Source organism: Papio anubis, chromosome 13 (assembly GCF_008728515.1).
Source record: "Papio anubis isolate 15944 chromosome 13, Panubis1.0, whole genome shotgun sequence".
Lineage (NCBI taxonomy): Eukaryota > Metazoa > Chordata > Mammalia > Primates > Cercopithecidae > Papio > Papio anubis.
The window spans coordinates 74629850-74642672 of NC_044988.1; the positions used below are offsets into that span (position 1 = coordinate 74629850).

Sequence of the window (12823 nt, forward strand, 5' to 3'; positions counted from 1 at the left end):
AATCGTTAATTTCAGAGAGGAATAGCTTTAATATATAATTCAAACTTAAGTGGGAAATTTTCAAGTCAGTAAGAGGGGATAGTGTAAAGTCCATGAAAGAGCCTAAACGTAAGAGCTAAAACTGCAGAAACTCTTAGAAGAAAATGTAGGGGAAAGCTGCATGGCAATGCATTTGGCAGTAGTTTATTGAATGGCACCAAATTGCACCAAAAGCACAGGCAACAAAAGAAAAAAATACATAAATTGGATTATGTCACAATTGAAAACTGTACATCAAGGGACAAAAATCAACAGAAGTGAAAAATCAACCCATAGAAGATACTTATAAATCAGATATCTGGTAAGGAGTTAATATCTAGACTATCTGAAGAGCTACTATAAAAAAACACACCTAAAATCACACAAGTGTTCGTGAGGATATAGAGAATTGGAACCTTTGTGTACCATTGATGGGAATGTAAAACAGTGCAGCTGCTATGGAAAATAGTATGTAGGTTCCTCAAAAAATTAAAGATAAAATTAGCATATGATACAGCAGTCCCACTTCTGAGAATATATCCAAAAGAATTGAAAAGAGGATCTTGAAGAGATATTTGCACAATCATGTTCGTTGTAGCATTATTCACAATAGCCAAGAGGTGGAAGCAACCTCATGTCTGTAGACCAATAAATGGTTGGAGAAAATATGGTGAACTACCAGTCGTGGTGGCTCACACCTGTAGTCCCAGAACTTTGGGAAACTGAGGCAGGAAGCGCGCCTGAGTTCAGGAGTTCAAGACCAGCCTGTGCAACGTAGTGAGATCTCATCTCTACAAAAAATGAAATTACCCAGGCATGGTGGCACGCACTTGTAGTCCCAGCTACTCAAGAGGCTGAGGCGGGAGGATCTCTTGAGCCCAGGAGGTTGCAGTGAGCCGAGATCATGCTACTGCAGTCTAGCCTGGGTGACAGAGTGAGACCCTGTCTCAAAAACAAACAAAAACAAAGAAAATGTGGTGTATACATACAATGGAAGATTATTTTAGCCTTAAAAAAGGAGGAAAGAAACATCATATGCTTCAACTTGCATGAAAATTGAGGACACTATGCTAAGTCAAATAAGTCAGTCATAAAAGAAAAAGACTGCATAATTCCACTTACATGAAACAAAAAGTAGAAGTGTGGTTGCCAGGAGCTGAAGGAGGGGGAGAAAGGGAGTTGTGGTTCAATGACTAGAGTTTCAGATTTACAAGATGAAAAAGTTCTAAAAATCTGTTGCACCACAATATGCATATAGTTAATAGTGCTGTACTGTACACTTAAAAATGGTTAAGACAGTCAATTATATGTTATGCATTTTTTTACCGCAATAAGAAATAGAAAATAAATTCTGACACATGCTATAACGTGGATGAACCTTGAGGACATTATGCGAGGTGAAGTAAGCCAGTCACAGAAGGACAAATACTGTGTGATTCCACCCTGGAGTAGTCAAATTTATATAGACAGAAAGTAGAATGATAGTTGCCAGGGTGGCAGGGAGAGTGGAATGGGGATATTGTCTAATGGGTGAAGAGTTTTAGTTTAGTAAGATGAAGAGAGTTCTGGAGATGGATGGTGGTGATTCTTGCACAACAGTTTGAATGTACTTAATGTCACTGAACTGTACACTTACAAATGATTACGATAGTAATTTTATGTTGTCTTTATTTTATCATAATTTTTATTAAGTTCATGAAAGAGGAGTCCTGTTTGAGGTAGTAACAGTTTAAGTGCTAATTTTATACCTAATTTTAAGATGCAAGGCAATATAACATGTTTCTTACTAGAATGAGAGGATAATATCAATCCTTTTCAAAGAATTTTAAGTTTCCATGACAACATTTGAAAGTACTTTTTAGCACTTACAACCATCCATTCACATGAAATTTTATTACCCCTAGAAATTAAAGGGGAAGAAGCTCTTGGTTCCTATGGTGGTGGTTGTAAGAAATGTATTTAATAGGCAAATAAATTATTTCCTCAAATCTTTGTTTCTTTTAAACAAGAAAAAGAAGATATTTTCTTGGGCACTTAGAGTTTGTGGAATGCCCCTGTCAAGTATTACTACAATAGAGAGTTTGGAAGAAATAGCTGGAAATTAGATTGGTATTGTGGAGATGCTGTCATATTACAAAGAGCTTTGAAAGGCAGGCAGACAAATATAAAAATGTGAGCGCTGGCTGGGCGCATGGCTCACACCTATAATCTCAGCACTTTGGGTGGCCGAGGTGGGTGGATCACCTGAGGTCAGGAGTTTGAGACCAGCCTGGCCAACATGGTGAAACCTCATCTCTACTAAAAATACAAAAATTAGCCGGGCGTGGTGGCAGGTGCCTGTAATCCCAGCTACTCGGGAGGCTGAGACAGGAGAATTGCTTGAACCTGGGAGGTGAAGGTTGCAGTGAGCTGAGATCATTCCACTGCACTCCAACCTGGGCAACAAGAGCGAAACTTTGTCTCAAAAAAATAAATAAAAATAAAAATAATAATAATAAAAGAACTGTGAATGCTAGTACATGAGTTGGGTGGTGGGGGTACAAATGTGCATTTGTTTTTATGGTTCATAATTCATATAACACAAATATTATAAATATATAATGCTAGAGAAGAAAACAGTTTAAAAATTGCCTTTAAAGAATTGAAGTTGCCAAATACCATAAGGACTCAGTATCAAACTTCTTGCAGTTGTGTATGAATTTCCTAGGGGCAAGCTCATGCTGTTTTCATCTGGGAATATCCAGGCCCTAATATAGAGGCTCCCATAGTAGATAAGTAGATATCCATAAATGTTATTTGAAAAAATGATGGGCTGGATTCCCTGTTCTCCTCTATTGCCACTTAATAATTTCTCATTCTCACAGAAAACTTTATCCTCAATTCTGTTATCTGTGTGAGTTGACACCAGCAGGTAAATTGTTCTCCAATCTAACCAGTATTTCTGTGAAATCAGTTCTTTTTATTCATCTCTAAGTAACTCATTTATCTCCCTTATAATGCTATCCAAGTGATTATTCATATCTCTTCTCTCAAGCCCTCTTGTTTGTCCTCTTTCCTAAACTTATGCCCTACAGAGAAAACTGAAACCATCTGGTGAATGCTCTTATCTGAGTTCTTATTTTCAGCAGGGCATGAATTCCATCTTACTTTCACTTTCCCTCTCTTCAGTCTGATGAACAGGCCACTTTCCTCCTTATTACCATTATTTTTGAAAATTCAAATAACGCTACAGTAGTTCTCCCTTATCGGTAGTTTTACTGTTCGATTTCAGTTACCCATGGTCAATTGCAGTCTGAAAATATTTAATGGAAAATTCCAAAACTAAACAATTCATAAGTTTTAATTGTGCACTTTGCTTAGTAGCATGATGAAATCTTGCACAGACCTGCCCCATCCCACCCAGACACAAATCATCCCTTTGTCCAGCATATCCACACTGTGTATGCTACCCACTACTTAGTCTCTTAGTAGCCCTATCAGTTACCAGACCGCAAAGACGTAGTATATAGAGGGTTTGGTACTATCCACAGCTTCGGTCATCCACCGAGGGGTCTTGGAATGTATTCCCATGGATCAGAGGGAACTATGTACATTATAGTGGGAGAGAAGAATCTCCCTCCTTCAGCTTTCATCTCAACCCAGCCATACCAAGACAGGTGGTGAAGATAACCAATGCATCTTGCAAGACAGGTGGTGAAGGGAAGGGGAAGACAATGCCTGCTCAGACAGTTCTGCTTTCTCTCTCCCCCCTCTAATTCTGACCCAGCATCTCTGGTCCATAGACGACCCTTCACTTCACTCCACTGTCCCCATTGTTCAGCATGGGCATCTGAATCGGAATAGAAACACCAGACTTATGCCCCGGGTTTTGTTTCAACATACCATTTATTGGTAGCTATTGTATGCCATGGACTGCACCAGATGCTTTGCATATTGTTTTGATTTTTGCACTTGCTGTCTAAATTCTAAATGGCAGTTTAGAAATGAGCACAATCTTCCGAGTGAGGTGATACATGCCTGTATTCCCAGCCTACTGAGAGGCCAAGGCAGGAGGATCACTTGAGTTCAGGAGTTCAAGGCCCGCCTGGGCAACATAGCAAGATCCCTGTCTCTAAAAAAATAAATACATAAATAAATAGAAATGAACATAACCTGTGAGTAAGTTAGGAGTTGACTATAGGTTCTCAGTGCTAATAGTTCACATGGAATTTTTATTACCTTTTCCATTATTCTTATCAAACTGTTTTATAATATGTATTTTATCTTCCCTAACACAGTAGTAAAGTCTGGCAGAAATCTTATTTTCCTTTTGTTTGCCTCCCATTTATAGTATGTGGAAAAAGCACTCCCATTTACTAATGCTTCTTCAATGTACAATATTTTGAAAAAAATTTGAGAGCTTTATAACCTGCCCTGAGACCGTGTTCACATTTTGAGTAGAGCCATGAAGCTTGGTGTTTTCTTAATGATTACTGTTTAGCCATTAAAAACTTTAACAGATTATGTGGGCCATTCAGATAATGCTAATTGTGAATACTAATAAGTCTTTTTGATTATTGTTATCTGGTTATTAGTTTAGAGTCAGTATCAATAGATGATCAGTATATTGCCCTTTTTCTTGCCAGTCAGTATCAATAAAACTTAAACCCCAGAGTAATTATGTTTTCTTTTTGGCACAGTAAGTCAAAAGATTTGACTTGATATCATTTATAAATGAATGAAATGATCAACTCTAGCAACTGAATTAATTGCCTCCAAGTCAGAGATCAGCAAGGATGCTTGGTTGTTTAAAAAGAAGGAAAATCCTTACATTTGATACTGCAGTTTAAACTAATTCTTTCATTCAACAAATACTTAGTACCCATTAAGCATGCATCAGAGATACAAAGTACGGTCCCCACCTTTAAGGAGTTTGCAGTATAGTTGAGTCAGAATTCTCCTTATCCTCCACAACACCTAGTAGAAGTCTCGTACATAGATGTTCAAAATTAATTCACTTAGCAAATATTTATTATGTATGCCTAGTATGTGCCAACAGTGGTTGACAGATGATGCCACATTCTTACCTGGCTAATTTCTGTAGGTGGATGCTTCTTGGGAATTACAAGTATGTCCATACTTTTCATGGGTTACTAGGAATTAAAATTGGAAAATTATCTTCCATTCTCCCAGCATATAAATAGTGTTTCTTAATTAGTGAAAAGGAAGTTAAATTCATTAGACATCACAAGGCAATGGAAATCTTTCATAGTAAAAACTGTTCTGCATTGAGAGACTTTCTTTTCTATTAGTTGCAAATATTTAAATCATGTTTTAAGGAATATTTTTCCTTAATTTTAATCTATCCTATAAATATCACTGTAGTGGTAAATTAAACAAAATTTTAAAGCAAGAAAAATTAGCCCCCAGCATAGAAACTCTTTGTTTTGTATCTTATTTTCAAATAATGTGATGTTTTAAACTATTGGTTCACAACTTTGAGGAGGCTTTTGGCTCCTCAAAGAAAATTGGCAACATCTGGAGACATTTTTGGCTGTCACACTGGGTGAGAGCTTAGGAGGAGGCTACTGGAATCTTGTGGATAGAGACCAGCGATGTTGCTAAACATCTTGCAATGCACAGGACAGCCCCCTACAACCAAGAATTGTCCAGCACAAAATGTCATAATACCAAGATTGAGGAATGTTGTTTTAGATCGTATATTTGTAGCAAATGGTGAAACGCATCCGAACATTGTATATAACATATAACACCAAAACATAAGAGATTAAAAACAGTTATTTCATTTTTTTCTCCACTCAGGATACCTGTTTTATTCAACAGAAGGCTTTTGGATGACATCTATATACCAGGAAATATAGGTTCCAAACATTTCAAAGGCATAAGGTTTGAGTTCTCAAAGAGTTTGCATTGTAAAAATAGAGATGATATACAAACAAAAAGTTACAAAAGAATATGCCCTGTTTTATCATAGAGCTAAGCAGTAAATAGCTTTGTTGGGTGGGTCAGAGAAGGCTTGACAGAAGAGATGAAGTTTGAGTAGTGTGTAGAAATTCTGCTCAGACGTTAACACTCAGGTGCTAGCTGGGAAAGGACAGCGCAAGCAGAGGGAGTGGTGTGTGTGAAAACCTGGAAGCTTGTTAAACAGCAATCATTGATTGTATGTAGTTTATTATGTTGAGATGAGTCTGGAGTTTTAGGTAGAGACCTGCTTTAGGAGGACCTTGAATCCAGAATATTTGGACTTCATCCTGAGGATAGGGGTGTGATATGACTAATCTGCACTGTACAAAGATCATTCTGATGGTTATACGCAGAATGGAGATGAGAAACACTTTACAGTATTTTAACTGACACAGTAGGAGATCATGAAGGTCTGAGATAACATAGGAAGGTCCAATGCTCAGGATGTGGTATCTCTTGAATGGTATAGGAAAACAGTAGATAAAAAAGATGTCGGATAACTTGTATGTTTCACGGATGGTGGAACCATTAACCAGGACAGAAAATATAAAGTCAGAAGGTACATGGTGGAACTAATTTTTCTCCAAAGATGTTTTTTTTGAGGTGTCTGTAGAACGTATGTTTTTTGGCCCAGGAGTTTATTGAATACTTACCCAATTTTGAGTATTAGAAATGGCACAAAGGAAGCATGGCAGCTTAGGGGCAAAGAATTCCACTTGTAAATATGCCAGTGATTGCATTGAAGGCCTTGGAAGTACTACTTTTTTTTTCATCTGTAATATTTGGAGTGTTCTGATGGAAACGTACCTCTTAGGGGAGTTGATATAACTGATATTGAGCTAAAGAATAATAAATTCAGACTAAATAATTGACTATTATACAGCATTTGAAAAATTATAGTAGTTAAACATTCTGGGGGCCATAGTAACCATTTGCCATGATAAATGTTTATACGCTAAAGTTAGGTTCCTAAGATCACTCATTTTGAATAACATCAGCTGAGTTGCATGGATTACCTCTGGTATGCTTTAGATAAGCTTTTGTTCTTAGTTTTCTACTTTTCATTACTCGTATAATTTTTACCTGCTTTTACATTAGAAGGAAAACTTTGTCCTACTAGTTAGATCCAAACTTCTTGTGCTAAGTATTTTTTATACGTTCACTGTAAAAAAAAAAAAAAATACTACCTTCAGAATGTTCACTGAAAATGCTTAGCTAATGAACATGAAAAGAAAAACAGTTGTAAAATGTTTGCCATTACTGAATTGTTTTAATGTTCTTCATTGAGGCTTCTCTGTTCATCAACCCTTTGAGCAGGAAGCAGTATAAGGTTTCTTATGATTATTACTACTAACACGTTGTAAAGATCTTTTTCCTTTAATCTATTTAGTACAGGATCTATTTAGTACTGGCCTGTGTCCCAGAATACCATCAGAGATAAGGCTATTATCCTTTCATTGAGTATTATCCTGGGAAAGTATTTATAAAATTGAACTCCATTGCACCTGCTGACCTCCTTTTTTAAATGAAGAAAGGGTGGGGATAGAGATTATGCTAACTGAATTCAGATGAAGCAGTGTATTTGGCAGCACTGACACAAAGTGCTTTAGTTAGGGCCTTTTATTTTGTGCAAATCGATTCCATCTTGGACTCTGAAAGAAATAAGTTGACAATTCAGATCAGGAAGTTGATGATCACATCGGGTGCTCCACACTTATTGGCACAGTTGCTGTTTTTCCTAAGCAATTCTATACTAGGACTCCTAGCTATTTCAGGATTAATCTAAAATGTTTCCTTGCCATTGTTATGTTTTCTGCAAAATTACTATAAATGTAATCTAGTGGCATTATATTCAAGTGTGAAAGACAATGCTCTCAGAAGAGTTAAATATTTAATATTCATCCTTAGCTTTTTAAAAAATAGATCATTAAAATGCAAAAGAATAGTCAAGCACAATTTTTAAAACTTAGTTTCTTATTGAGCCTACTTTAAGCTTAAAAAACTTGAAGAACAGTGCCATGTAACTCATAATTATCGCTTTAAAAATATTTTGCATTGTCAGATTACTCAGATTATCTTTATATAAAATATATGCTACATGCACTCATATCAGTATGCTGTTAAGGCTCACATATTTAATCACTTGGATTTTTTGCTGGTTTGGGGCAGCATTGCTAAATTAAATGTTGGTTTGTGCCTTTCTAAAAATTATTTTGATTGATAGGACAAGATATAAATGAAATAAATTTGTTCCCAATTTTGTTGTCCCATTAAATCAAGCTATATCCTTTTTTCTATATTCCCTTCCAGTTCCTTCTCCTATGCTCACATGCCTTTTCCATAATTAACTCAGTGTTGCAGTCTGCTGTTCACATTATATTTTAAGCTTTTTCTATGGTGGTAAATATAAAAGTTCAGTATCATCATAATACAGATGCAAAGCTATTCTGTTTATTTCATAATAAAGTATTTGACCAAATTAGTATTCTGGTGGGAACAGCAGTTAATAAAATATAAACCGTTTATGTGATGAAATGCAGCAAAATTAGAACTGGAGCCTGGGTCTCCTCACTTAACAATATATTATACAATGAACCTTCCAGTATTCTAGTTGCTGTATTTTAAAATTAACGGATCAGGAAAATAAGACTTATGTTGGATTTAGTGGACTTTATCCATCTCAATTTTCTATACTAAGGAAATTAATATATATACCAGCTTTATAGAGTTATAGTAAATTATATAATACATTAATGTATTATGTAAATTTTACACTGTATACATGTTACATATATTCGATATGTGTTGGCCATATAATCAGAAAAATTAATTTTTTTTGCATAACCAGTCTACAGTTGAATTTAAGCTGTCTTAAACTCTGAAAACTAGGAATCACTTTTATCAGTTTATCAGTTTTATCAATTTGTTCCGTTTATTTACAGTTAGGAATGTTTCCTGCTTTTTAAATAAGTAATGTATTATCCAAATTTATATGAGTTAAATGCAGTAATTGTAAACATTTAGTAATGGTAGGCATAGGAAAAACAGGCATAATATGTAATTGAGCACAGGCTTTGTAGTCAAGAGACGTGGTGTTTAATCCCAGCTCTACTCCTACTAGCTCTATGTTCTTAGGCAAGTTATTTACCTTATCTGTTAGCCTCTATTTCCTTCTCTCTAAAGTAGGCTTAATAATACCTGCCTTATAGAGTTATAGTAAATTGTATAATACATAAATGTCATCTTGCAGAGAACCTGACACTCAATAAAGGTAGTTCTAGTACTTATTATTACCTTTAATATTAATTCAAATTTGTACATGAATTACATTAATAGTAATTTTAGAGAAGAATCAATTTTAAATGGTTGAGGACTTATACATCAAATCAGATTTCTATGAATTCTATAATGTTTGGAAAGTTGCATATGTTGAATGATACAAAATTAAAATGGATAGTGAGAGAATTTTTTCTGACTCTTCTGCCAGCTAACATATAATTTTTCTTTGAACAGGTTCAGCACTATGTAGCTACAACCTAAAGCCTTCTGAATACACTACATCTTCAAAATCTTCTGTTCTCTGCCCCAAACTACCAGTTCCAGCGAGGTAAATTTTATTGCAAAGTTGTTAACTTGTGACTGTTGTTTTTGTAGGTAAATTTTAAACAATATATGTTATTCTGAGAAAATAGTTATTTGATACCTGTTGGCCAGGTCCAATACTTTTATAACAAAAATTTTAAAGTAGGAATAGAAATGACATTACATATTTAGTATTTAAAAACAACAGGTAGACAGCCAACTTTTCTTGTTCTGAGATATTTTAAATTTATTTTAGGGGCTTGCTTTTTTTGTTTTTATTTTCATGCCATAATTTTTAAGTGCACAAAACCACTGAATTGCTGTAAAATCTGCAACAAACTTAGATACCAACTCTCACAATCTCCAAAGAGTTTTTTTAATTGATCCTAGTACTATTTACTGGGATTGTTGTAAATTTACTTTGTGGATTTAGAAAGTATGCCAGTGATTATTCCCCATAGTTTCAGGTTATATTTTTTAGGGCCATTCTCTGTATTAGGTTGTTTGCTATATCTTATCCAAGGTCTTATTCAACAAACATTTATTATTAAGTACCTACTGTGCATAATGGATACAAAGATGAAACAAGAAATGTTCTTTGGAAGGATCTCAAAGTAGTTACAAGTAAAGCAACATTTAAAAATATGAATAGATTTTTTGAAAGGAAATGCATTATCAAGCATTGTAAAATATATGCTCAGAATTAGGTATATGTATATGTGTGTATGTATAGTTTTGTATATGCATTTGTGCACACACACACACACTTACACACTTTGGAATGTTGGTCAAATCACAACCTTAGTGTATATTGCCAACTGTGTGTAACATGAGTCAACTTCTCCAGGAAAATGTACTTGAGGCCACTTATAATTGCATCTCAATATATTATAGGAAGCTGTTGTATAAAAAATTTTGACACTCATGTCTACTTTCTTTTGGATTACTTATGGGTGTAACTTGGGTTTTATTAACTTGAATTTGAAATTTTCTGTTGAAAGTAGAAAAAAGATGTATCAGTTAAATATATTTTCAGCTCATTAATCTTGTCAAGTTGCTATTGAAAATCAAAATTTAAAGCCTGTAGACATAAAACTAAAGGGACTATTTTAAAAGATAGTAAGAGAGACCTACAAATTATGGCCTTAAACCAACAGCTACGGAGATTACATTCATATAAGTTGAGAATATTAGGGAGGCTGTGGCAGTAAAGAAAAGGGGATCCTTCGAATAGTCTTAGGAGAAAATTTATCCATATAAAAATGAGAAAAGCTCTATACCCTTATCTATCCAACTGGTAAAGTCTGTTTTAAACATACACTTTGAATATAGAATCATGCTTTCAAGATTAAAACATATTATGACAGGATAGCCAGAAAGCCTGGTTATGAGAGAGAGGTCTCTGCTCCTGTGTAATGGGGGCAGGATGTCAGGTGGGGGCAGCTCAGCTCATCCTGCACATCCTTCCCTGCCTCTGACCTCTGATGCCACTTTGTTGAGGACTGCCTGTTCCTGGTTATCTTGGTTTTTTCAGTTTTTGGTACACACATGCATCTCACAATGTCCTAGGGGTATTCACTGGAAGACAAAGAATAGTATCAGGGGAGAAGATTTTAGAGATGGACAGAAATGGCTTCTAACAAGGTCATCATCTAATATCTCACTGATGTAAAATGCAGTGCTGAACCTATACCATCTGAAAACTGCATGCTGTGTTTAAAAATCCTTATGTTTTACTTATTTTAGTACATCACAGTCTAAGTATGTTATCACTTTTGTCTGAACCAAGCCAGCTGGAAAGTAAAAGAGAAGAACATTTGATAGAAAGAAGGCAAATCTTGTAAATACCAGAGCTATGTAGTATTAGGTAAACAAACTGAAAGGATCTGAGAATAAGAATAAATTTGTTTTAATAAAAAGACTTGGGGCATCACCCCGTTCCACACATCGTTGTATTAGATACCAAGTTTCCAAAGGTGAGTAAGACCTAGTCTCTGTCCTTAAACTCATAGTCTAATAGGGACTATGTTTTTGGTGACTTTTTTTAATGGCAAAAGACCAGCACCAGGCAAAACTATGAGGCAGGCAAGTACCCCTCAGCATCCTTCACATCTCTTTTGGTGTCCTTCTAGGAGCATCCTACTGGGACAGAAGGACATGAACTTTGAGATAAGTCTGGGGTGAATTCCATATTACTTTCTATTTGTCACCTCTTGCAAGCCTCTTAACCTCTCTGTAAACCAAGTTTCTTCATGAGTGAAATGGGAATAGTCATACTCCCCTCAAGGAATTGTAAGAGTTAAACAAGATAATACTCATTAAACATCTATTACTGTGCTTGGCACTTGACTTAGGAGGTATTTCTTTAAACTTCTAGAACCTCTTCCTTTGGCCCATCTTTCTTGGGTATCCAGGGGCCTTCTACAGCTAAAAGCAGCACCTGTTTTAGAGAAAAGCAATTGTAAACTAATTTTCAGTGAAGCATTAGTGACACATAATAACCAGATGATTACCATTCCTAAAAGCTTTTGAATTTTAAAAACAAATGCCTAGAAAGAGTTGTATTTTATCCAAATTCATAATTCTCTATTGGTGAAATGCCAACCACGGTGGCAGTATGGGGAATAGCTAGCCAGTATACTTACAGTGCTTTTAGAAATAGCTGGAGAAAACAGCAATAGTAGAAACAGATTACATAAATTCAGTTTATTCATCATGTGTTTGGGCACCTCTGGATGACAGAAAGTTTACTAGATGCTGGGGAATTAATGATACAATAATGTATAAATGACAGATTAATAGCCAAAGGCCAGATACAGTGGCTTATGCCTGTAATCCCAGCACTTTGGGAGGCCAAGGCAGGTGGATTGCTCGAGGTCAGGAGTTCAAGACCAGCCTGGCCAACGTGGCAGAACCCCGTCTCTACCAAAAACACAGAAATTAGCTGGGCATGGTGTTGCATGCCTGTAATCCCAGCTACTCAGAAGGCTGAGACATGAGAATCGCTTGAACCTGGGAGGTGGAATTGTAGTGAGGCAAGATTGTGCCATTGCACTCCAGCCTGGGCAACAGAGCAAGACCCTGCCTCAAAAAAAAAAAAAAGAAAAAAGAAAGAAATTAATAGCCAAGAAAAAAATGTTATCTGTTCATATTTTTCAATGGAGGATTCAAGGATAAATTAACATTTACAAATCATCTACTACTTGCCAGCTATCCCACAGTATCTCTCATATATATTATCTCATTTAACCTTCACAAA

General features: G+C 35.6%; 1 protein-coding gene across 7 annotated transcripts in view; it reads left to right on the top strand.

Moving 5' to 3' along the window:
- The window catches only part of SLC44A1 (solute carrier family 44 member 1), a 198414-nt gene that overhangs the window by 97078 nt on the left and 88513 nt on the right, over window positions 1–12823 (top strand). For all 7 annotated transcript variants that reach the window (XM_031654368.1, XM_021927304.2, XM_031654367.1 and 4 more), the window contains one exon: window positions 9496–9589. In XM_031654368.1, the coding sequence (XP_031510228.1) occupies window positions 9496–9589 (94 nt within the window). The remainder of the gene's footprint in view (window positions 1–9495; window positions 9590–12823) is intronic.